The 26,334-nt window shown below is 42.9% G+C and overlaps 1 protein-coding gene across 3 annotated transcripts in view; it reads right to left on the bottom strand.

Moving 5' to 3' along the window:
• Positions 1-1,006: 1,006 nt before the first annotated feature.
• LOC103097644 (zinc finger protein OZF-like) overlaps positions 1,007-26,334 on the bottom strand; it is an 87,900-nt gene continuing 62,572 nt past the window's right edge. For 2 of the 3 annotated variants that reach the window (XM_056825219.1, XM_056825209.1), the window contains exons 3-4: positions 11,005-11,131; positions 1,007-6,616 (exon numbers count right to left, since the gene is read on the bottom strand). In XM_056825219.1, the coding sequence (XP_056681197.1) occupies positions 5,373-6,616; positions 11,005-11,131 (1,371 nt within the window). In that variant the 3' untranslated portion in view covers positions 1,007-5,372. Of the gene's footprint in view, positions 6,617-8,175; positions 10,333-11,004; positions 11,132-26,334 lie in introns of those variants that run through there. The other variant, XM_056825224.1, reaches the window with a different exon arrangement.

Raw genomic sequence — 26,334 nt, 5'->3', positions numbered from 1 at the left:
AGATCTTCCACTAGATCAAGGATCTCATTGTCTTTCTTATCGTGGTCTGCTTGGAAAACGTACATGGCAACCCTCTGGATGTGTTCCAGGGCCATTTCCAGCCAGTCAGGACAATTTTGTTGGAAATATGGCCTGACTACTACTGTTCTGAGGAAGAGATAAGTTTAGTGAAAAGCTGGAATGAAGGGTTTAAGCTGGAACTCGGGGGCTGGCAGCTCTCTGGATGTAATCTGGGGAGAGTAGCTGCCAATTTCTGAGGTCTCCGATCCCATCCTGTTTCCTATCTTACTTGCTGTTCTTGTTGTTATACTGTACTCTGTTTCCTTGGGAGAAGAATTGTGATCCTTACATTAGCCTGAACCAGCTGTCTGCACTGTCTGCAAGCAGAGATCTGGGTCCAATCGGGCCGGTCGCAGATCGGGCTCTGGCCATGGCCAACTGTTCGGCCCTCCATCCCACAGTGTGGAAACCCTGATAGTGTCCCAAAGTAATCCAATGATATCCCATCTGACCTGGCTCCCAACCCCCCCCCCCCCCCCCAATACAGTTTGGCGAAGCCAGATAGTATTGAATCTTTTTCAGAACAGGGTTTTGGGGTTCAAACTTACTAGGGGGCCTACAGGAAACGTTGAAACCAGTTGGGAGTAGGTTTGGTTAGCCCTATTGGGAGGGGCTAACAGCTCAGAATCTTACAGGCTGCCAGTGGAATTCTGAAGCTGGTTACCTGTACTTCTGCAGGAGCCGTCAAGCAAGCAAGGAGGCTGGTGGAACTTGGGCAGTTTTTCCCTCTGAGTCATTTTGAAATATCACAGTGGCAGGGAATTTGACTGAGCCATTGTAGTTAAAGCTACATCTGCAGGGTGCTCCTGCTATAGCCATCATGGTCACTGGACTAGTAGAGGCTGTTGGTACCATGCCGTGAGCCAGGTCCAGCCCCACTCGTGGCTCCAGGGGTTTTCAGCAGGTGGCGAATGGTAGGATAAAAAATAGCCAACGGAAGACAGCTGGGCATGTGTTTAGGCCAGGGGCAGGCTTGCATCTGGAGGCTGCTCTGCCATGCCCAGGTCTGGTGTTTATTCTTATACACATCTTTTTGGGCACACAGGTACAATTTTCACCACACGTTCATATAAAGACAATTGGAAAAGTAACACAACTCTTAACAAATCACTTAATTTGTTTAACATTCTGAGATCATTCTATATTCTTGTATTGTGATTACAGATTTTGACAGGATGAATAAAGGTTCCATACAAGATAAATTATTTCGTCAGAAGTGGCTTAATTTTCTCACTAACCCATGAGGAGTCTAAGCTTACAATCAAGGAAATTTACACATTACTTTTAAAAAAAATAGATAATCCATCAACAATCATAGCAGTGAGGTACATGAAAGATCAGAGAGGTACTTGCAAACATAATTCAGATTTAATATTACACTGATCATTTTTCAGGGTTTACTAGGGAGTTTCTGGTTAGTGAAACTGAGTTACTGAAGCATGGTGAAGCTTGGTGTACTTGTACATCTTGTATGGGCCTTTAGGGTTGATTTATAAGTTGGCTTCAGGAGGGTAAGTTTCTATGTAGGGAGAATGGGGCCATTCTTGGCTTGTGGTTAGTTTGCTGGGAATGATGACCTTAAGTAAAAGTTATCCCATGATGGTCTTTTGGGTTTGGATTTGAGAGTTTGATCTTTTGGTGATATTTTGGGGAAACAGAGTGCAAGTATTTTGCCCTGATATTATTCCTTCTAAGGTTAGGGAGAGAACAAGAATCATATTAATTCCATTAGGGAGGGATATAGATAAGAGAAGTCACATAGAGAGGGATGAGTGGGTAATTCCATTCTGCCAAAGAGTACCCTGTGACCTCTTCGCTGCCACATGTGACCTTGTCATCATGGCCTGATGGCTCCCAGGAGTACCATATTTTCCCCTGCTGGTCATCCCAGGTTATTGTTATGACCTATTGGGGTGGCATACTATTACACCAGTCATGCAAATCACTATAAGAAAGGTATGTTCCTATACACCAGGGGTCCCCAAACTTTTTACACAGGCGCCAGTTCATTGACCCTCAGGCTGTTGGAGGGCTGGACTTAAAAAAAACAAAAAAACTATGAACAAATCCCTATGCACACTGCACATATTTTATTTTAAAGTAAAAAAAAGGGGGGGAACAAATACAATATTTAAAATGAAGAACAAGCACATTTAAATCAACAAACTGACCAGTATTTCAGTGGGAACTCTGGGCCTGCTTTTGGCTAATGAGGCGGTCCATGTCCGGTTCCATCTTTGTCACTGCTAGCCATAACAAGTGATGCTAATGTGCATCAGTTAGTCTAGATCCGGATGGAGATGTCAGATGTTTCATTCTGGGAAAAGTCTGTTCACAGCCACAAGTGCCTCCAAAGATGGCTGCCATTTGGAGTGCCGGTTCCTGAGATTAGGCTATGTCTCAGAGGGGAGAGATGCAGAGAAATTGGGCCAGCTGCTTGACTTGAATGCGTCTTGCAGAGTCACAATTCTGCAGGTCAGCCAGTTCCATTTGGTAAATTGTATCCACATTTCCAATGTCAATAGAAAATGGGTTACGGAAAAGCTGTATGTCCTGTTCACGGAGATGAAGCTCTTACATCTGAATTGGAGCTCCTTTTGCAACGTTTCCAGCGAATCCACACATGTTTCTTTTGGGAATGCAATCAAGGGTTTTTCCACTAACAGACTGTGAGTTACGGGGAGATGGCAGGAATTTTCCTCCTTCACTTGTTGGATAAAGAGGCCTAATTTTACTTCAAAAGCTTTCACGTCAACTCTTATGCCAAAGGGGACGGCCCCCTAATTGGCAGTTTGTCACTGCGTCGATAAATCCGTTTTTGCATGTTCTTCTCCTATTTCCCTCTCATCTCTACCTACGGTAACTTCCTCTTAGAAAATGCAACGTGTGCACTTTGACGTAGAAGGTAGAGGTTTAAAATCATTATGCTTAAATGATGCCTTGAGGAGACTGGTCTCCCAAAGGATCACAGGAGTGATTGTGTCAAGGAAGTTCATTCCCTCCCCCTCCAGGGTTGCTGACCTTTCCTTCAACATCCGAAAATGCCAGCTCAGCATCTGCGAACATCAAGAAAAGGTAGGGGACAGGTCTTTTCCGGGCTTTGGGGTGCACATAGTGGGGTGAGCAGGCAGGTAAGGAGGAAGAGGAAGGGACTGGCAGGCTAGGAGACAGGTGGCCAGAGGCCTTAGAGTAAGATGAGATCTTAAACTATGCTGATCTACCTTCTCTATTCATAAACTTCATATATTGATAACTGGTTGTTATATTAATTTTAATTTTTGCATGTCATTAATTAAGACAATGTTTCTATTCATGACTTTGCATCCATTCTGTGTTCATTGTGACTGTGTTTTCTGTCACTGCATCATCATATTTCTTGGCATAAAAGACTATCTCCTAAGGCTCGTGGCCTCTGCTCTTGAGCTTGACCAGGGTCCACCTTTCTTGAGAGTCTGGCTTCCTCCCAAGAAACCCATTTAGCTTGCAGTTCTGTATTGGTATGATAAACTTTTGCCACATATATAGCACAGACGTTACTGCAAAATGCTTTATATGAATTTTGGGGAAAACCTTACATAGGAAATGATGCTAATTACAAATTATTTCTATAAAGACATTATTTCCTTCCTAAATTAAACCCTCTTTAGATCCAGAGGCCATGAAATGATGAATTAATGCATTCGAGAATAATTTTTACAAACTGAAGTATTTATTTGGACATATTATTGTAAAGCACATGATAACTTATTGTTTCCACTTTTAATCTTGTTTGCATTCTTTTAGTTTGTATAGTCTTGAATTTAATGGAATAAAAATGACCTATTTCATACCTCATAATGTTATCTATTTCTTATTTGCTCATAAATTCTATCTTTGTCAATAAATTGATCTGAAAGGTAAACTATTCTACACTCCCTTAATTGGATCATGGGATCACACTTTACGTCTAAATCATATTCCCATTTGGACCTAATCTTAGTACAGCTTATGACATGCTAAATTGTCTGATTTTTGAGCAAGACGAGGCTCAGTGTGGATGTCTCCGGTTTCTGTGATGTATAGTATGAGGGGAAATTATGAGACTGGACCTAAATTAATTTTATAAAATCTAAGGTGGTAGGGGAAAAAGATGGAGAAATAGGATATACTTTCTGCACTGCTCCATTTAGCCTTGTGAAGATTGGATTTGGCTCTCCCCTGATATTAACAATAAAGGTACTTGAGGCTTCCTTGATTGTGAAGATGAAATTTTAATCCCATCTATTTTTATTTTTAAGGCAATGGGGTTAAATGACTTGCCCAGGGTCACACAGCTAGGAAGCATCTGAGGCCAAATTCAAACCCAAGCCCTCTCATCTCTAGGGCTGACTCTCGCTCCACTGAGCCATCCGGCTACCCCTCCCCCACAACTATTTTTAGATTTTAATCCCCAAAGTCGAAACACAGAACTGAAAGTTGAGTGTGGACATCTACCCATTTTGGATTTTAACTTCCAAAAGGTGTGAACACCCATTTCATACACTGAATGGGAAGTCTGTGACCCATGTGTGAAAAAGTGGGCAGTCCTGGAGTGGAACATCAGCTTTGATTGTTAGACATAAACTTTAGGGGAAGTGACACAAGAGGAAGCGTGTTAAAAGTGGAAACACAGACAAACTTGGGAGAGACACTCAGACTTGACTGTGGAATTTGACTCTGTAGGAGCTTATGTGGGAGACATGAGACTGTTTTCCTTTCAGATGGTCACCGTGGTGAGTGTAAATCTTGAGACTCCTTTCCACTGGCTGGGACCTTAGAATTGCTTCCTGGGTCAGAGGAAGCTGGAACTCACTCTCACTCTCACTCCCCCCCTCCCCTTTTCTTTTATCCTTAATATCTTCCCTCTATTGAAATATAAAGTACTATGAATCCCATTGGACTTAGGCAATTCATTTTCGGTATTTAGAAATTAAATCCCTGGTGACCAATTAAATATTCAGTCCAACCATAAGTTTAACAGCCTACTATTCTGTGGTCACCATTAGGGAGCCCTAGCCATGCTCACAGGGAAGTCCAGCCAGCAAAATAACTGGAAAAGAAGAGTTTGGCTATCCACTCCTGCCTCAGGTTATGAAACCATTTCTCCACCCACAAATTCACAAATCTCATCTCAGGTGCCAACCATGGTTTTCTCTTTTTTTCTGGCTTTCTATTTTGCCTGGGCCACCCAGGGGGGCAGTCCAGGGGGTATCACCTTGCCCTCATCTCTTAATCTCTTGACACTATTGCTGCCTTTGGTTTGCTGCTATTCTATCCTCACTCAATGATTTACATCACACAGTCCTCACCTCTGAATCAAGTTCAGGTTCATGCCAGGTACGCTGCCCCAGAAAGGGGGAGGGTAAATTTCCTTCACATAATAGCAAGGCTGGAGCTGCATGTGAACATCTTTGCACATAGCTTGTATTCTTAAAGTTTCTCCCCATGTGGATTTTCTGATGCAAAGTAAGATTAGAGCTCCGACTGAATGTCTTTCCACACTTATTGCATTCATAAGGTTTCTCCCCACTGTGGATTCTCTGATGTCCAGCAAAACTGGAGCTCTCTCTGAATGTTTTTCCACATAACTTGCATTCATAAGGTTTCTCCCCAGTGTGGATTCTCTCATGTACAGCAAGATCGGAGCTCAGTCTGAAAGGCTTTCCACACTGTTTGCATTCATAAGGTTTCTCCCCAGTGTGGATTCTTTGATGTACAGCAAGATTGGAACTCTGACTGAATGTCTTTTCACATTGTTTGCACTCATAAGGTTTCTCCCCAGTGTGGATTCTCTGATGTACAGCAAGTTTGGAGCTCTGACTGAATGTCTTTCCACATTGTTTGCATTCATAAGGTTTCTCCCCAGTGTGGATTCTATGATGTACAGCAAGACTGGAGCTCAGTCTGAAAGTCTTTCCACATTGTTTGCATTCATAAGGTTTGTCCCCAGTGTGGACTCTCTGATGTACAGCAAGATTGGAGTTTTTTGTGAATGTCTTTCCACATTGCTTGCATTCATAAGGTCTCTCACCAGTGTGGATTCTCTGATGTACAGCAAGATGGGAGCTCCGACGGAATGTCTTTCCACATTGCTTGCATTCATAAGGTTTCTCCCCAGTGTGGATTCTCTGATGTCTTCCCAGATGGGAACTCTGACTGAATGTCTTTCCACATAGATTGCATACATAAGGTTTCTCCCCAGTGTGGATTCTCTGATGTACAATAAGAGAGGAGCTCTGACTGAATGTCTTTCCACATAGATTGCATTCATAAGTTCTCTCCCCACAGTGGATTCTCTGATGTCCAGCAAGATTGGCCCTGCGCATAAAAGTCTTTCCGCACTGACTACTTTCACAAGATTTTTCCTCAGTCTGCATTCTTTGATGTTCAATATGAGATGAATTTTGAGATCCAACATAGAATTCCTTGGAAGCAAATTTATCAGGACCATCACTCATGAATCTTTGTAAGTTCATATCTTCCACAGGAAGGACCACCTCTGTTGGATTCACCTTCATTTCAGGTCTGATCTCTCCTTCTAAAATAAACAAGCAATAAACATATACACATATATATATATAGATATAGATATATATAGTGACATATACATACATATAACTCTATTTCTCTTCCTAAATGTCAGAACATATACCCCGCTATATCTTATTTCCTCAAGTAAGAAGAAAAGTCTTCCAACTTTGAAAATGCCATTGCCTGATAGCTATAGAATAATTTAAATAACAAAGAGCCTTCCATGTGATCTCATTGGCTCTTCATAACAAATCTGGGATTTTGGACAGGTTAGCTTTATTACATTCCTAAGTTAGACCATGACCTCAGAAACACTGGATGAGTGACTTGATCCAAAATGCTGGCAGCTGAGACCAAATCTTGTGACTGGGCATGCTCTGTCCACAGTACAAGACAATTCACTTCCAATCTTTTTGCTTTCATTTTCATGTCTATACATTCAAGCCTCTATTTGTAGGTATGACAACACTGGGTGCATGTAGACTGAATATTCCTATGTGTTCATCATCTACCTTCTCTGTATGCATTATGCAATTCCCTTCGTGATTGGTTTCAACCTTATTTTTTGTTCCAGTATCTGAGATCAGATGAAGAAATTCAGCACTTTTTTGCATTCATCCAAGGGAAAAGATTTTGTTGTTTCCTATTTCTTGAGAGCAGCCATTACTTTTCTTTAAATGCCTCTTTTCAATAAAACAAAATTCTAGTACTAAACACAATTTAAATGTCTCATACAGTAAGTTGAGTCTATGATCCTTTTGTAAGAAAATGGGAAAGAAACCTCACACAATTCTTTTCCTAAAAATTCTTTCTAAAAATCCCAATACAGGTGGTGGTGCGTTTTCATTGTACCTCTGAATCTTGCTAGGACTTTGAAGCCTGGGCAAGTCACAGGAGCTCTGTTGGTCTCAGGCTCCTCAAGTATAACATGGACATAATAATATCAAGTGACTCTTAGAGTTCCTATGAGGATCTAACACGATAATATTAATAAAGTGTATGAAACATACCAGGGGCCATATGCAATTGGTGATGTTTATTTTTATTATTAGAATTTGGATCATTTCCTTTTTGATTGTTTTTCTCCTTAAACTGTCCTTCTCTTCACTTCTCTTATTCCTGATGTCCCTGTTGAATTAAATGCATTTCCTTTCCCCAACACTCCTTTCTCACTGGATCATCTCAGAATGAGATTCAGGTTCTGTTTCTTTCTAAATCACCTCCATGTCTGGGTTCTAGATTGTGAGCTTCAGGACAGCCCATACTAGTTTTGTCATTCCTTTGTATGCTAAGGGTTTAGCATGGTTCCTAGAACATATTTCTAATTTAATACATGTTACTGACTGGGCCCAGGGCTTGTCAGGCCCAAATTCTACCAGGATCCTTGCATTCTGGTCTCTCTCCCGGAAAACAAATGCATGCTCTAGGCTACGCCGTGTTTCTGTCTCTCTCTTGTCCTTATTTCTCAGCAGTCAACAGTAACTCCATTGGAACTGGAGTAGACCCAATCCTGAAGATCCCAAAGGCTTCTCTCCAGGTTCTCATCTCCCTAAAGTGAGGGCCAAGAACAGAACAAAGACTGAGCCTTAGAGATGAGGAAAAGCCCTGGGCTAATGATTCAGGGAAAGCTTAGCCTTGGATTGCTTCCAAGTAAGGGAGCAATCTTCACTCCTGCTCATTGGCTGGAGGTCAAATGGAGAGAAGGAAAATCAGGAAACCAGCTGCGTGGCTCCACTCTACATTTAGGTTCCTTAATCTCAGATGGATCCTCACCATAGCAAGGCAATCCTATGATGTCTCCGTCATGGATTCCTTTTGCCACCCACCATAGCAGCCTTCCAAATATTTCTCTGGTCACCAGGTCTCCCCTGTGGCTTCCTCCCATCATCTCCCTCACATTCTGAGCAGAGAACTTGGCCTCATAGTTCACTGAACAAAAGCTGGACCTCTCTGCAGAGCTCTTATCCTCTACATCTCACCCAGATCAGCAGCCTCCTTGTCCTCTCTGACCTCAGGATCAGAGGAAAAGGTCATTGTTCTCCTAGCTAAGAAAATCTCCTTCCATGGGCAAAGAAGCCCATCCCATCCCTCATCTAAGCCTGTCTATTCCTCCCTACAGGGTCCCTGTTATCTTTTCATCTTCAGACTTTCCCATACTAATGAGCTAATGACTCTCTTCCTCTGGGAACCAATAAATCATTTCTCCCCAATGATCCAAACAAACACTCTCAGTGGATCTCCTCATCCCCATGAGGTACTGTCCAACATCTGTCCTTGGTCTCAGGGTTAAACTGCTAAAGATGGCCATTTGCAGTGAGTTATGAAGGTGCCTTTCCCTTGTTTTCTCTGCTATTCTTTCCCCCAGAATCCTCAGTCTGGCTCTCCTGAAGCCCCAGGCCACCTCCCTCCATTAGACCTCTCTAGTACTCCTTCCCTTTCCTGACTGGCTGCCCTGGAGCTGGGATCTAGAAGGCTTCTACGGTTGGCATGCTATCTGCTCCAGCAGAGGGTGAGCTCCAGGAGTGCAGGAGTTGTCTACTGCATCCCTTTATATCCCCTATAACTTAGCCTAGGACCCAGCACACAGGAAGTCCTCATATATGTTTCTGGATATTAAAGAGCTCAGAGGGGATGAGCCCTTCTGGCCCCTGTAGGAGACTCTGAGGTGCTTCAGTCCCAAACACTGAATTCTTAAGAGGGTCACAGACTGATCCCCTGAAGGGAGGTGATAGGAACAGGCTCATCTTACAGATAGGGAAACTAAGACTCAGGGGTTCAGTGGCTTGCCCAGGGAGCTCCTGCTAAAACCTCTGAAAAAATACTTCCAAGTCTGGTCCTCCTCCTCCCAAATATAGCCCTGGCTTTACCAGAGCACACAGAAGCCTCTGGTCATCCCTGCTCTGCCACCCCTCTTTTCCCCTCCCTCCTCTGGGCTGCAGTTCCTCAGGCCTTCTAACTCCAGCATCCATGGGGCTCCCTCTGCTCCAAATAAGAGATCACATCTTCTGGGGGAGCTGGAAGCCCTGGGCATGGGGGATCAGTCAGGGAGGAATATGGAGAGACGCTTGTCACTGAGTTCTCTTTAGGGAAAGGTGCGGGAGTCCAGTGACTCCACTCAGAGACTCTCTCCATGGGGTTCCCACAGGAGTCTGCCCTCATCCCTCAGTGCTCATAATGTAGGAGCCCAGGATAGGACATGCCTGTTACCCCGCTGGGGACCTGGAATGAGCAATTGCTGCTCCCCGACCCCCCTATCCTGTTCTGGTCCATTCTGGCAGAAACTCCTAAACTCTCACACTGGGTCTGAGGGTCATTGTTCTGGGTCACTCTGAAGCCCCAGGCCCAGGGACCTGGAGGGACTGGCTTTTTTGTTTTGTTTTAACCCTGCCTGTTCCTCCCTCCCTGACACCTCTCTGACCTTCATGGACTCCTCTTGGGGAGTCTCTGCCTCCTCTCCTGGGGAACTCAACAAACCTCGTTGGGCCCAATGCTGTCTCTCAGCCACTTCATTCATCCTGACAATCACAGAGGAGTGAAGCAGGGCAAGCAGGGAGTTGATGAGGACTCCTGGAGGAGAGTTACCCCTTGCATTTAGGGTGTGTAGTGGAGGGGGATGAAGATCGAGGAACCAATCTGGAACCAGAATGTTAGGTTCTAGGGTATTTCCTTCATGGAAGACTGGACTCACTGCATAGTTGTCCATTATCTGGAAATGAGAGGCAGCTAAGAGGGGATGGGGCAGAGGACTGGGACTGGAGGCAGGAAGGCCTCAATTGACACTTTGTTACAAACACCTTCTATGTGGATGCCTGACAACAAGTCATTTAATTGAATCTATTTCCCCATCTGTTATGATTATATGATTATAAACACTTCATCCCTTCCCTCCCTTCCTCACTGGCTCTCCTGGAGGCTTAGGGCAATAGGAAGGAAGGCTAAGGACAAACCATCTCTCCTGGAGATATCTAGGAGCTAGGATTTATGAATTTATGCTGGTTAAAGAGAAAAAGATTCCAAATAGTAGATCCATCCTAGGGGGGAAGAGGGTGGGAGGAAATCCCTCCTGAATAGTTTTCCCAGATGGCTTTGGGAGCACAATTCTGGGACAGGGAAAGGCAAGATGGAATCAGCTCTGAGATTACTTCCATGTCTGAGATTTTCCATCACACATTTGATCTCAGACTTCAGGAGCACCAAAGGGAACCTCCAAGGTCCCATTACACAATGCAAAGTCCTTTTACAGAGAACCAGGCAGCAGGAGGGCCCTGACTCGGGGACTCGCCATACCAGCCCTCGTCCCTTCCTCATGACTGAAAACTGCTCCCCACCCTGCCTGCTGCTCAGGGCGACATTCCCTTGGATGGCAGACTCGGGCAGCAGGGAGAGGCTCCTTACCCACAGAGAGCAGGTTCCGGACATTCTCCAGCATCACCTCCTTGTACAGCTCCTTCTGGGGAGGGGACAAGAGGCGCCACTCCTCCCGCGTGAAGTCCACAGCCACATCCTGGAACGTCACCACCTCCTAGAGCAGCCCAAGAGAGAGCACAGAGGGCTGAAATCTACATCAGAATAAAGAGCCCACCTCTGGTCAGTTACAGGAGGAAACTGACACACAGAGAAGGGAGGGGCCCAAATTCCCACCCTTTGTCAGTGTCAGAATCAGCAGTAGAAGCTGAGTCTGTAAGAGCTCAGGATGCTCCTGAAGGAAGCTGAGGAGTTTCTGTTGTGTGAAGGGAAATCTCTAGGGGACCTCCAGGGCAGCTTGGATCCCAAGAGCCCCAGTGATGGGATGTAGGAGTCAGTCACGTGTCTGTGGCCCTGTTCTGTGTCCCGGGGCAGCCCGCTTCAGTGTGAGAATCACCAACGTACCAGAACCTGAGTCAGGGAGTGGGGAGCTGGGAAGGTAAAAGGCAGACGAGGGAAGGAGAGGAGGCTCTCGCACCTCCCCTGGGACTGACTGGCTCTCTGGGCTGCAGTTTGCCTCTGAGCTTTCCTGATGTCTTGATCTCGAGCAAGCCTGAACAAGCTGAACTGAGAATGAGATGTAGGAAGGCTTAGAGCTCCCTCACTCTGTCTCTCTCTTTACTCATAAATGTTCTTCAATCTGGTAATGAGCCCCCGGATCAGTCTTTACTCCTGACACTGTGGAAGGCACCAGAAAGGAGAGAAGGTACTCCACAGGGCTCGGGGACTCAGGATGCAGCCCAGGCGACCCATCCTCGGAGAAGGCTGAGCTGATCTCGGATCATTTACTTATTGATCCTATTTACTAGGAACTTGTTTTTGTCTAGTAACTGCCCAAGTCCTGCTTCTCTGCCTCCTGACTCGGCTCCACACTCAGCCAGCCTGTAATAGGTGAAGCGCAGAATGCAGCTCTTGGGCACTTCCATCACTCTTCTAGCCTCATTTCGAGGTATTAGCTGACCTTGGAAGACTCAGGCGAGCCCCTGGGAGTCAGCTCTAGTCTTTCCAAACCCCCATCCCATCTCAGACATGTCTGGTTGCTGCCCAAAGTCGGGTCCTGACCTCGCACTGGACTCACACCAGAATTGCTTCTTAGAGGACGGCTGGGGCATGGTTAGCCCCTTATTATTCCAAACAGTCACAGTGTCCCTGATTATCCCAGCTCTATGACCAATGGTGACCCTCCACCCTATGATAGACATCACTTACCCTGTCTATCCTTTGTTCTGGGCTCCCCTAAAACCTCCCAGAGAGATCTATCCTTCTGCTTAGGGTTTGGAACATTAACAGAGGCAAGTCCCTGACCTCTTTTATTGACAGGCAGCATTCCTCTGCTTGTCTTTCTTAGAGCTGCCTCAGTTTACCCTCTGATTAAATTTCCCTCCCAACACCTGAAAATGTGAGCACCACAATGTTGGACAGAACAGTGGATGTTCACTAATGAAGAGGAGTCTGCAGGATTTTTAGGAAGAGACCCGGGAAGGGAAGAGATTATTTGTGTGTTGAACACCCCGAGCAGCAGAAATGCAGGAGGAGTGAATGAAGACAAGAGCAGCAGCAGAAGAACATCAGAGAGAGAAGAAAGAGGCTCCTTTTAAAAACTATAGACAAGGAGAAAGGGAGGAAGGAGGAAACCTGGGAGGGCTCAAGGTGAAGGCCAAGACAGAGGGCATCATGGGAAGAATCCTGTGGCCTCCCACCTGCTCCAGAAGGATGCTGCTTGTGTTGGGCTGCAGGACCACAAGGGAGAAGAGGAGGCAGACACCAAGAAGACAGGGATACAGCCAAGGCATGTCAAGGACCAGAAACTGTCATTTCCGTCCCCTCTACATTCAGCACCTCTTCTGCACTTCTAGAGGTCCCCCACAAGGCAAAAGACAGTCTGTTTTCCAGGAGCTCACAGTCCAGTGAGGGAGGGAGACGATACACAGACACAAAGCAAGCTCTGTCTAGAAGAAGTAGGGAAGAATGGAAAGAATGAAGGCACTCGGACTAAGAGGGACGAGGGAAGGTTTCCTGTAGAGTTTTTGGTCTTTAGTTGCGACTTACAGGAAGTTTAAAGGGATCAGTGATCTGAAAGGTGGAGGAAAACTATTCCAGACATGAGGTGAAGCCATTGAAAATGCCTGGAACTAGACCCAGCCAGATCACCCGGTGCCTAGAGCGTCATATCTGGAGTCAGGAAGACCTGGGTTCAAATGTGACCTCAGTCACTTCCTAGCTGTGTGATGCTGAGTAAGTCACTTAACTCTGACTGCCTAGCCCTCATCACACATCTATTTTAGAACGGATCCTAACATGGAATAAAAGGGTTAAAAAAACAAAAACAAACACAAACTACCTTTTCCATTCTGGGCAGTTAGGTCACTCTCTAGAGAACTAGAACTACAGACAGGTCCTGGGTTCAAGCATGAACCCTTGACACTTCCTACCTATGTCACTCTGGGTAAGCCACTTATTCCCCAATTGCCTACCTCTTACCATCTTCTGCCTCACAACAGATGCTTACCATCAACTCTAAGATAAAAAGTAAAGGGTTTTTTTAAAAGTGTGTAGCTGAAAAAAATCCAGGAGGCCAGGTTCCCTAGATCCAAGAATACAGACTGGGATGTAATGAACAAAAAGATGGGAAAAGAAGGTTTTTTTTATTTATTTTTATTTTTTTATTAAACCCTTACCTTCCGCCTTGGAGTCAATACTGTGTATTGGCTCCAAGACAGAAGAGTGGTAAGGGCTAGGCCATGGGGGTGAAGTGACTTGCCCAGGGTCACACAGTTGGGAAGTGTCCGAGGTCAGATTTGAATCTAGGACCTCCTGTCTCTAGGCCTGGCTCTCAATCCACAGAGCTACCCAGCTGCTCCCGAAAAGAAGGTTTTGAACAACAAACAGAATGGTTTTTATTTGATCCTGGAAGGAACAGGTTGCTACTGGGGCTTATGAAGTAGGGGACTGACACGATCAGAACTGTGTTGAAGGAAGATTACTGTGGTGGGAGAATGGAGGCGGCCTTGGAGTGGGGAGAGCCTTGTGGCAGACAGACCCAGCAGCAGGTGGTCCCAGGTAGGGAGGTGATGTGGGCCTCCACCAGGAGGATGGCAGTGACACAGGACAGAAGGGGGCATATTGGAGAGATGCTGCAAAGGTGAAACTGATTGGTCCTGTTGGATATGTGGGAAAGGGACAGGGAGGAGTTGAGTGTTGGGGTCCATCAAAGCCCACTGTCTGACATGGTCAAAGGTGGAAACTGGACTGCAAAGTGGCCTCCAGAAAAGATGAGACACCCACTCAGCCCCACCCCCAGCCCTTTATGTGACTTCTCTCACTAGCATCCCTTACTAATGAAATTGCTATGATTATTGTTCTCTCCCTAGTTTCAGGAAATATAAAGTGAAGATTGGATGTAGCTGTCTCCTGATTGTAACAATGAAGATACTTAGCTCTTCCTTTACAGTGAAGCTAGAATTGTAAGCTACAATCTGTTTTTAGATTTTAACTACAAAATGCTCTTAAGTAACTACAAATAGTGAATTAACCACAAAAAGGTGTTAAATAACCACAAAAGGTGAAATTAACAGAAGAGGTGTTAAGTAACTCCCCAAAATGTAATCTAACCAGAGAAAGTGAGAACTAAAGAGTGGGCAGTCCTGGAGAAAATCTAACCAAGGAAGGTGAGAAGTACAGAATGGGCAGTCCTGGAGAAAAGCATCTGTTGTGACTGGCAGATGTGAAATTTAGGGGAGGTGACACGAGAAAAAGATCTTTAAATAGTGGATCAAAAGGCAGAAGGAGAACATTTGATGATTTCAGATTCAGACATTCGATTCATTTGGATTCATTTGGATTCAGATCAATTTATTTGGACTCAGACATTCGGAGAGTTGTTCAGAGATTCAGGCTCTGAGGAGAGACTGGAAGACAGACCCTTGAGGAGAGACCAGAAGGCAGACACCCAGACTTCTTTTAGACTGTCAGGGTTGGTGAGTGAAAAGTTGACTTAGTGACCCCGCCTTTCTGGAGGCATGAAGCCTTCAAGAAAGGCTCATTGTCTTCAGACTCTCTTCCCTTGGCTAGGGTTTAGAGATTCTAACTGGTATCAGAAGAAGCCAGAGTTCTCGTTCTCTCTCTCTCTCTCTCATTTCTTAATATCTTCCTTCTATTGTAAATATTGTAAGTAAACTACCATAAATTCCATTTACTTTAGTAATTCACTTTGGGATTTAGGAATTAAACCCCTGGCAACCACCTATACAAATAATATTCAGAGTCCAACCACAATAAATATTAACAATAACATGAGAACAGAATACTTGCGGGATTAATACATATGTCCCACTTTAATTCCCCCAGAATATCACCAAAAGATCATAATTACAGAATTAAACTCAAAGAGTCTTATACACCCACCTAGGTGAAACCCCTCCTCCTTTTTTAAACATAGAAAAATGAAACTTGAAAATTAAAAAATACCTAAATCTGGTTTGTGTTTGTTTTTGTTAGGTATCTCCTAAGTAATTCTGATTGATTATGTAAGCCGATTAAGAACAACAATGATTTTCTTAGCTGGTCGTCCCTGTAGCAAGGGAATTTTGCAACGCTGACTGACAGCCTTCAAACCAAGATTCTACAGAGCTGGATGGGTCAGCATTCTAAGACAGTTGGTAAACTGGCAACTGTCTCTCTCAAGCTGGGTTGCAGACAGAGAGTCTGTGTGTCAAAGTGTCTCCCTGAAGAAACCACTTTGGAGCTGCCAGGGACTTGGATGATCTTTTTTAAGGTTGAGTGAGTGTTCCCAGTCACACTGGTGGACAGTTGTGAATGGATGTGAACTTCCTCCCTTCTTGGACCTTGTGGGGACCCTACAGCTTGATTCAGCAGTTTGACCCAACCAAGGACTCTAGAGTTTGTGAGAATATGGGACCTATGGACATTACTAACCCCTTTCATCTTTTATTAGTTTAGTTAGTTAAGTTAAGGTTATTTAGAAAAACTAAGGTTTAAAATCTGGGTGGGTTAGAAATAAATCACTCCCTGACTCCCTTCCCAATACCGTGTCCCTTTAGATAATAAATCTGTTTTATATAATTGGTTAGTGTGATCCCATCTGTTAACCTTCCTTCCCTAAAATCTCCCTATTATATCCCACAGGTCAGTGGGAACTGACCCCTGGTTACCCTGCCTGTAACATTTATCTCGAGCAAACTTTGCTTTGTTGTAGCAACTTGGTATTCAAGATGATCATAGAATGTTAATTAAACAATGTGTTAAAAGTCAATGTGCGACATAGCCAATACTCTGTGAGAGATCATGTATGTCGAAAAATGAGACTGTAGAATTCCAGATATATAAGCATCCGGGAAGTATGGTTGATGTATTAAATACTTGATCAGATCATTTAATGATCAATGTATCGGCAGTTCTAAGGGCAGGAGAATTCCTGGGCCTGAGCCACAAAGGCTTAGCCCTCACCTTGTCAAACCTCCTTCCTCTGAAAAGCTCATGTCAGGAGAATCCCGGCCTCCTCTGATCTTGTCATTGTCTATCCAACCAATATTAAGACCTACGTGCTATGTTACATATTCATTGGTCACCTCTCAATCCACAATAAAGGCTGGGGTGAGGGGCGCTACTCTTCCTCTTGACTCCTGCAACCTTGGAGTTCTCCCTGCTGTCTCTCTTTATCTTTCCTAGCGCCACTCTTGGCCACGTGCTTTCTATCTCAGAATTCCTACTTCCACGTGTTCTCGTATTTCTCATATTTTCCTTTAATTAATTTTCTAAGGAGAATATTATCAGGAGCAAGCGCCGCTCCCTATATCAATTAACTTGTCTGTGAGTCTTCATTTATCACCCATTTTCCTCAGACTCCTTTCTCCTTCTCAAGTTATAACCCACTAAGGAAAAACTTTATATAGCAACCGCTGGATGGATTGTTATAGAGACTGTGTGCCAGAGAAATTTGTGACCACTGAGGTATAAAAATACAGACAAGCCCCTGTGCCTGGTGGAACCGCTCTTTGTGACACCTGTGCAACAGGCTTGAAACACTCAGCTGTCTCCCATTCCTTATCCGCCTTTGTCATCGCACCTAGTCAGAAGGAACCCCAGACTTCACAGACTGCTGAATAGCCTTCAAAAGTTAAGTCTGGTTTTGGGTCAGAGGTAAGAGGAGGATACAGCTATAGAGAAGGGGGGGGATTCTGTCTAGGTTAGAGAGAACAATGTGTTTGGGGACACACTGAACTCAAGGAGTCTCCTGGTTACCTAGTGTGAAATCCCTGTAAGGAAATTTGAGATGAAAGACTAGAGATCAGCACAGAGATTAAGGCAGAACATGTAGATCTGAGACTCATCAAGAGAGATGGTGCTTGCATCCCTGGAATCTGATGAGATCACCAAGTAAAGACCAGAGGGAGGAGAGTAGAGGGCCAAAGACAGGACTGGAGGAACTCCTTAACCCACACCCTACTGATACAAGATCTAGAGGAGCCAGCAGAGAAGACAGAATTACAGGTCAGAGACGTAGGAGCTAAACCAGAAGAGAGATAGCTGTGACCTAAAACCCTAGAGAGAAGAGAATATATAGGAGGACAGAGTGGGCCAAAAGCATCAGAGGCTGCAGACAGGATTGAGAAAAAGAGGTCTCTTATCTTCTCAGAAAGAGAAGAGCATACAGGGGAGGAGGTTTGGAGGAGAAGGCAAAGCCTGAGAAGATGGAGAACGGATGGAGGCCCTACCTTGACATGGAAGGGGGTTCCACTGATGAATGTTCTTATGGGTAAAGGGAGATGATGACTCACAACTGAGGCCAGAGAGACTTGGTGCCTGCAGTCTAATTGTCTTGGGGTGGGGGTGGGGGGAGCTGCAACTTGTAGTGGGGGTGGGGGCGTCCAGTGTATCATTTGGAGCACTGGGATAGTTTTGACCCAGGGACCAGATTTCCAGGCAAACGTAGAAGAAAATAGGTTAACTGACCAGTGAAAGATGAAATGCCTGAGGTATCAAAATTCTGCTCTTCTGAACACATCCACTTACCAAAGTAAAGTATGACAACTGCCTGACCAATAAGGACTAGGCCCTTTCCTGCTCAGGTTAGACATTTAAATGGGGGGGTGAAATGGGGGAGGAAGAGAATTATCTACCTTAAAAGAGATGAATTAGATTAGATTCTGGGAAGATGGTCACTTAGATGCAGCAAAAGTCCAGACCTCTAAAACCCTTTCACAACAATAAAAAACAAAGTTCTTCGAGGGGGACAGAAAACCAAATCTAACAACAGGACAGAACTAGGGGATCCTCCTGCTGTATTCAACTTAAAAGTTATGCCCCCAAAAGCCTGAGTTCTTGAAGTCTTGGGTTCAAGGGAAAGGAAGAAGGAAGGTCCCAGGACTCCTCCCCCACCTACTGTGCTGAGTCTCCAGAGGTCCCTGGAATCTCTGGTTGGTCAAGGGTGCTAGTCCAGAAGGAGTACCATGCTGGCACAGTTGGGTTAAAAATAGATGGCAGGGAGGCAGGAGAGGAGAATCACAGAGAGGGCAGTCTAGTCACAGGCAAAATGCTCCATTTTACCCTCCCTCCTTCATGAGGATTTGGCCTCAGGGCACATCCAGCTCTGAAGATCAACTCCTCCCTGGCTTAATCTTATCAACAGGGCAGATAAGAAACCTTTAGAGGCCAAGGAAGCTCAATCTCCAACATCCTTCCCCCACTAACTCCACTGAGAGTCTTGTTGACCAAGGTCTGAGGGCAAAGGCTGCAACCACTATAGGTTACAACCTTGATAGGGCTCATTAATACCATCAGCCTAACCTAGTCAATCAGCCCCTTCAGGACAGAATAGCCCAAACCCACATATCCAGCAAATAATCAGAGGAATATGATTACAGGCAATTACAGGGGGGAAAGAAGGGAAAAAATATGAGTAAACAACAGAAAAAGAAAAAAGAAATTACAGTCAACAGCTTCTATCCAGGTAATGAACACAGAGCAAATGGAACAGAGGAGGACCAAGGAACACCAGAGAAAAACACAGAAATTCTGGCGAACTGGACACAGGCTTTGGAAAAACTCCAAACACAATTGAAAAAACAATTAAGAGAGGCTGAAGACAACTGGGAAAAGAACTTCAAAAGCAAAATAAGTCATCTGGAAACAGAAAATAGTGTCTTGAAAGCCAAAAGTGACCAGCCTGAAAACGAGGCAAAGAAGGTGAAAGATAACCTACAAAGAATATCAGACCAGAATGTGTAGGATGACCAAAAAGCTAGGGATGAAATTCAGTCTTTAAAAGTTAGAATCCAACAACTAGAAGCAAATGACTTCACAAGGTAGCAAGAATCTATGAAACAAAATAAAAACAATGAAAAAATTGAGGAAAATATGAAACATCTCATTGACAAAACCTCAGATCTTCAAAACAGATCCAGGAGAGACGATTTAAGAATTATTGGACTACCGGAAGATCATAACAAAAGAAAAAGCCTGGACATCATACTACAGGAAATTATCCAAGAAAACTGTCCTGACATTCTCGAAAAAGAGGGGAAAATGGCAACCGAAAGAATCCACAGTTCACCTCCTGAATTTAATTTCCAAATGACAATGTCCAGGAATGTTATAGCCAAATTCAAGAACTACCAGACCAAGGAAAAAATATTACAAACTGCTAAGAAGTCATTCAGATACCATGGAACCACAGTTACGATAATACAAGATCTGGCTGCATCTATACTGAGGGACATGGAATATGATACTCCAGAAAGCAAGGGAACTAGATCTACAACCAAGAATCAACCACCCGGAAAAATTGAATATATTCTTGAAGAGGAAAGTATGGTCATTTAATGAAATAGAAGACTTCCAAGCATTCATAAAAAAAAAAAAAAGACCTGACTTAAAACAGAAAATATAATGCCCAAACACAGAACTGAAGAGAATCACCGGAAGGTAATTAAGAAAGTGGAGAAAAAAAGAAAACCCAAAACTTGTTTTTAGGGACCCAATAAGCTCAAATGATTCATATTCATATTAGAAAAGATGATATTGTTAACTCTTAAAAATTGTTATTATCATCAGGGTAGCTAGAAGAAGTATACTTGGAGGGAAGAGTGACAAAATATATGGGATGAAATGTCAAGATATAAGTATATATAAAAGTAGAAGCAAAAAGAGGATAATACTAAGAGAAATGGGAAAAGAGACAAAATGGGATAAATTTATATTTCATAAAAAAGTGCATGGTGGGAATGGGGGAGAAGACCAATACACTGGAAGGGTTATGAGGCTGGAGACAGGAAATGCTTAATTCTTTCACGCATTAAAATTGACTCAAAGAGGGAAGAACAATCATATCCATTGGGGCAGAGGTTTCATTAGTGCCCTATAGAGAAGTAGAAGGGTAACAAATGAACTGGTGGTGAGGGAAGCAATACAAGGGAAGGAGTGTGTGGGGTAGTTTAAAAAAATCCTAAAGAAAAATAAGAGAGGAATGATAAAGGAGGGGAGAGAAAGGGAAGTAAAATTAGGGTGGGGATTAGGAGGACTGATTAAAAACAAAACACTGGTATAGAAGGAAATAGTGAAAGAAGGGCAGGACAAGGAGAGGAAATCGAAATGTTGGGGAATATCAAGGTGGTAATCATAACTGAATGTGAATGGGATGAACTCACCCATAAAACAAAAGCAAATAGCAGAGTGGATTAGAAACCAAAATCCTACCAGATGTTGTCTATAAGAAACATACTTGAAGCTGGTAGACACAGGGTAAAGGTAAAAGGCTGGAGCAAAATCTATTGGGCTTCAACTGAGAAAAAAGGCAGAAGTTGCAATCATGTTATCTGACAAGGCCAAAATAAAAATAAATGTAGTTAAAAGAGACAGGGAAGGTAATTACATCCTGATAAAAGGCAGTATAGACAATGAGGAAATATCAGTACTCAACATGTATGCACCAAATGGTATAGCATCCAAATTTCTAAAGGAGAAACTAGTGGAGTTCAAAGAGGAAATAGATAGTAAAAGTCTACTAATGGAAGACCTAAACATTCCTCTATCAGATCCAGATAAATCAAATGCAAAAATAAATAAGAGGTAAGAGATATGAATGAAATCTTGGAAAAATTAGAGTCAATAGATATATGGAGAAAAATAAATAGGGACAAAGGAATACACTTTCTTTTCAGCAGCACATGGTACATTCACAAAGATTGACCATGTACTAGGGCATAAAAGCATGGCAAAAAAGATCAAAAGAGCAGAAATAATAAATACAACCTTTTCAGATCATAATGCAAAAAAAAATTAGGGTACATAGACAGGCAAATCAAAAATTAATTGGAAATTAATTAAACCTCCTGTTACAAATAACTCAGAGGCAGGCAAATGATTAATCAGAGCTATTGGGGGGGAAATCTAAAAATCATGTCTGAAGACCTTTAAAATAAATTTGAGATATTAAATTTCACAAAGGTTGTTTATGGGCTTTTATAATATTTTACAACAGTAATAGGGGAAAGATAACAGAACGTATCTAATAGTAAAACACAGTAGATTAAAATGATTCAGTATAACAGAATAGTATTGATCACATTACTATATGAACTTAAAATAACTAAATTAAATCTTAAAGCAGACAATCAGCAAAATACAATAAGATATAGAGACTTTCATGAAACAATAGAATCGGAAGAGTCTTAAAAATTTAATCACCCGACTCTTTAAAGTTCCTTTCTCTATCCATTCAGATTCCTTTTGTCAGAGTTCTGGGATCTCCCAAAGCAAGGGAGAATTCCTTGCTGAGCATAGTGTGAAGTGTGACAGACTGGCACAGAAGAGAAGTGCCAGGCTGAAGAGTGTTTGGATCTGATCACCTCGTTGGAATCTTGAGGAGCAGAAGATTCTGGCTGGGAGAGGAGTTGGTCTCTCAGTCGGGAGAAACCAAAGAGAGAAGGTTGAATAAGACTTTCTCCTGAGGGTTACCCACCTTTTCCTGCTTGTAACTGGAAATCCTTCCCTCCAACATTTCCCAATTGAAGAGACTCACTGAAAAGAAACCTTAGAAAAGACATTTTGAAACTGGCAGACTTTATCTTAGCTTCTGTTGCCCTGGGTCTGAACTGTGGCCAAAGGACCAAACCTAGGGTCAGCCAACCTATCTCTCAGAGGGCTCAGGCTGCAAAAACCCAAGCTACCCCCAAACTCGAGGAAGGAGGGGAAAGGGTTTTAGATAGAGACAGGTCCCCCTTTTCCCCACTTTCCTTTCCTATTCTTTCTCTGCCCATTATTCCTATGTACTACCTTGACTGCGTTGACATAAAAATAGTTATCTTTTCCCCAAGCTGTGAATCAAATGTGAGTAAATAGATCAAGGAGAGACCCTTTGGTCTCCAGAAGTAGAGGGGGGACAAGAGAGACAAGAGCAAATCTGGGAGACCAGTCATAGCTAAGGAGGGAAGGCAGAATGGGGGGGGGGGAATCTTCAAACCCCCTTTCCTCTCTCTGAGCCAATCCTAAATATCAGCTATCTCCCCTGAACCCCACATTGAGAAGGGAGGTCTCCACTCTTTTTCTCTATATATATACTGAAAGACTTACATCTCCTCGATTACAGAAGGAATCCCAAGTTGGAGGAATATTAGAAACTGGGCAGGCCCAGATGGTGAGCGGTTGTAGGATGAGGAATTTCTCCCCCAAATCTCAGGCAAGATAATTGATTGGACTAGTGCACCCAGGAATGGCAGGAAGAAAAAAACACCCTAAAACTGGAAGCTGTTTGAAATAGGCAAGGTACTGCTCTTTCATAGAGCTCACCATGCTTGCAACTTTACTTCCTGTTTGGAAGCATAAACTTCTTTCCCATTTCCCCCTGGGGTAAAACGCTAGGGAGCAATTTGCTTCTCTGCCCACATGGACAGGGAGTTAGGAGGCTAATTGTTGCCTAAGGAAAACACACCCTGGTTTTTACCAGCTGCCCAGAGAGCGGCTCCAAGGACTCCCAGTTTGTGAGTTCTGAAGACACAGAAGCAGCTACCAGCAGCCCAGCAGGACCAGCAACAGCAGTAAGGGCCAGGGCCAAAGGATCAGGAAATCAGGAGAAGGTAGGTGACTGGAACAACCCAGGAGACTGGATTGGCAGCAGTAACACCAGAAGTAACAGCAAGGAATGCTGGCTCGGGCAGATGGGCAAGAGAAGCAGCTTATCCCTTCTCTGCCAAGACTCTCAAACTAAAAGCAGCTGGGCCAGTAGGGAGGGCAACTGTCAGAAGTAGGGACTGCAGAAGTAAGGCTCCAAAGAGAGTTCCTAATTCTCTCAGAGTCTGCAAGGGTGGGGGCAAAAAGCCAAGGCAGGAGAAATGTGGTTTAAAATAATTTATCTAGCCAATCTTAAAAAAATTGAGAAGTCCTTCTCCAACTTCAGGTTGTCATCATCATAAAAATTAAAATTAGTCTGATATAAAAATGTTATATTTTAAAGGATTTATTAATGATCATTAAGAGTAAAGGAATAAAAGGTAACAAAATAAAACCAACCATGTGCCCATGGCTAATCAGCCTATTACCCCCCCCCCCCCCCCCCGCCCACTACTGTAAACTTCATGAAGCCCAGAACAGGAGGTCAGTGGGCTCTCAGGAAATGTAATTCTTAGGGTAAAAGATTTCTAAATTATACAGAAGTTCTACCAAATTCCTTTTATGACACAAATATGGTACTGATCCCAAAGCCAGGCAGGTCAAAAACAGAAAAAGAAAACTATACACCAATCTCCCTAATGAATATAGATGCAAAAATCTTAAATTGAATACTAGCAAAAAGACCCTAGCAAGTGACCATGACAGTTATTCATTATGATCAGGTGGGATTTATATGAGGAATGCAAAGATGGATATTAGGAAAACTATCCACATAATTGACCACATCAACAAGCAAACCAACAAGAATCACATGATTATCTCAATAGATGCAAAAAAAGCATTTGACAAAATACAACACCCATTCCTATTAAAAACACTAGAAAGCATAGGAATAGAAGGGTCATTCCTAAAAATAACAAACAGTATATATCTAAAACCAACAGCTAATATCATCTGCAATGGGGATAAACTAGACGCATTCCCAATAAGATCAGGAGTGAAACAAGGATGCCCATTATCACCTCTATTATTTGACATTGTACTAGAAACACTAGCAGTAGCAATTAGAGAAGATAAAGGAATTGAAGGCATCAAAATAGGCAAGGAGGAGACCAAGTTATCACTCTTTGCAGATGACATGATGGTCTGCTTAGAGAATCCTAGAGATTCAACCAAAAAGCTAGTAGAAATAATGTAAGAATTGCATTAATATTCCTACCCAGATAAAGTTTATTAGAAAGTGTAGACAATCATAGTTTTAAATCTCATTCCTCTAAGTAACCTGTCTACAAGGTGCCTAGCCAGCAAGTCTCTTCCTCTTTCCCCTTACTTGCCTCCTCTCTCCCCATGTTCCTTCCAAAAGCCCCTTAAGGACCTCCCCCCTTCCCCGTCACTCGGATTGATGTACAGCACATACACAAACTCAAAACCTGGTGCAACTGTGTTGTGTGAGGAATGTTGATGGACAGGTTAAGCTCCTCAGGAGGATGAGGGTATGAACTTCCTTGACACAAAAATCAACAACTTTAGCAAAGTTGCAGGATACAAAATAAACCCACATAAGTCATCAGCATTTCTATACATCTCCAAACCATTTCAGCAGCAAGAATTAGAAAGAGAAATTGCATTTAAAGTCACCCGAGACAATATAAAATACTTAGGAATCTATCTGCCGAGACAAACACAGGAACTATATGAACACAACTACTCTCCACAGTTAAAACTAGATCTAAACAATTGGAAAAACATTAACTGCTCATGGGTAGGAGGAGCTAATATAATAAAAATGACCACCCTACCCAAACTAATTTACTTATTCAGTGCCATACCTATCAAACTACCAAGAAACATTTTTACTGAATTAGAAAAAACAATAACAAAGTTTATTTGGAAGGAAAAAAGATCAAGAATATCAAGGGAAATAATAAAAAAATGTGAAGGATGGAGACCTAGCAGTACCAGATTTTAAACTATAGTATAAAGCAGTAGACATCAAAACAATATGGTACTGGCTAAGAGACAGAAGGGTGGATCAATGGAATAGACTTAGGGTTAATGGCCTCAGCAAGTCAGTGATAAACCCAAAGAAAAACTGCTGGGAAAATTGGAAACCAGTATGGGAGAGATTAGGTTTGGATCAATACCTCACACCCTACACCAAGATAAACTCAGAATGGATGAATGGCTTGAATATAAAGAAGGAAACTATAAGTAAATTAGGTGAACACAGAATAGTATACTTGTCAGATCCTTGGGAAAGAAAAGAATTTCAGACCAAGGAAGAGTTACAAAAAAATTACAAAATGTAAAACAAATAGTTTTTATTACATTACATTAAAAGGGTGTTGTACACACAAAACAAATGTAACTAAAATAAGAAGGGAAGCAACAAATTGGGAAAAAATCTTTATAACAAATAACTCTGACAAAGGTCTAATTACTCAAATATATAAGGAGCTAAATCAATTGTACAAAAAATCAAGCCATTCCCCAACTGATAAATGAGCAAGGGACAGGAATAGGCAGTTCTTAGCCAAAGAAATAAAAACTATTAACAAGCACATGAAGAAGTGTTCTATATCTCTTATAATCAGAGAGATGCAAATCAAAACAACTCTGAGGTGTCACCTCACACCTAGAATATTGGCTAACATGACAGCAAAGGAAAGTAATGAATGCTGGAGGGGATGTGGCAAAGTCGGACATTAATGCATTGCTGGTGGAGTTGTGAATTGATCCAACCATTCTGGAGGGCAATTTGGAACTATGCCCAAAGGGTGATAAAAGACTGTCTGCCCTTTGATCCAGCCATAGCACTGCTGGGTTTGTACCCCAAAGAGATAATAAGGAAAAAGACATGTATAAGAACATTCATAGTTGCGCTCCTTGTGGTGGCAAAAAATTGGAAAACGAGGGAATCCCTTTGATTGGGGAATGGCTGAATAAATTATGGCATATGTTGGTGATGGAATACTATTGTGCTCAAAGGAACAATAAAGTGGAGAAATTCCATGGAGACTGGAACAACCTCCAGGAAGTGATGCAGAGTGAGAGGAGCAGAACCAGGAAAACATTGTACAGAGACTGATACATTGTAGCACAATCGAATGTAATGGACTTCACTACTATCAGTAA

Source organism: Monodelphis domestica, chromosome 1 (genome assembly GCF_027887165.1).
Source record: "Monodelphis domestica isolate mMonDom1 chromosome 1, mMonDom1.pri, whole genome shotgun sequence".
NCBI lineage: Eukaryota > Metazoa > Chordata > Mammalia > Didelphimorphia > Didelphidae > Monodelphis > Monodelphis domestica.
The sequence above is the reverse complement of the archived record's forward strand: the minus strand, read 5'-3'. Positions and strand labels throughout refer to the sequence as shown.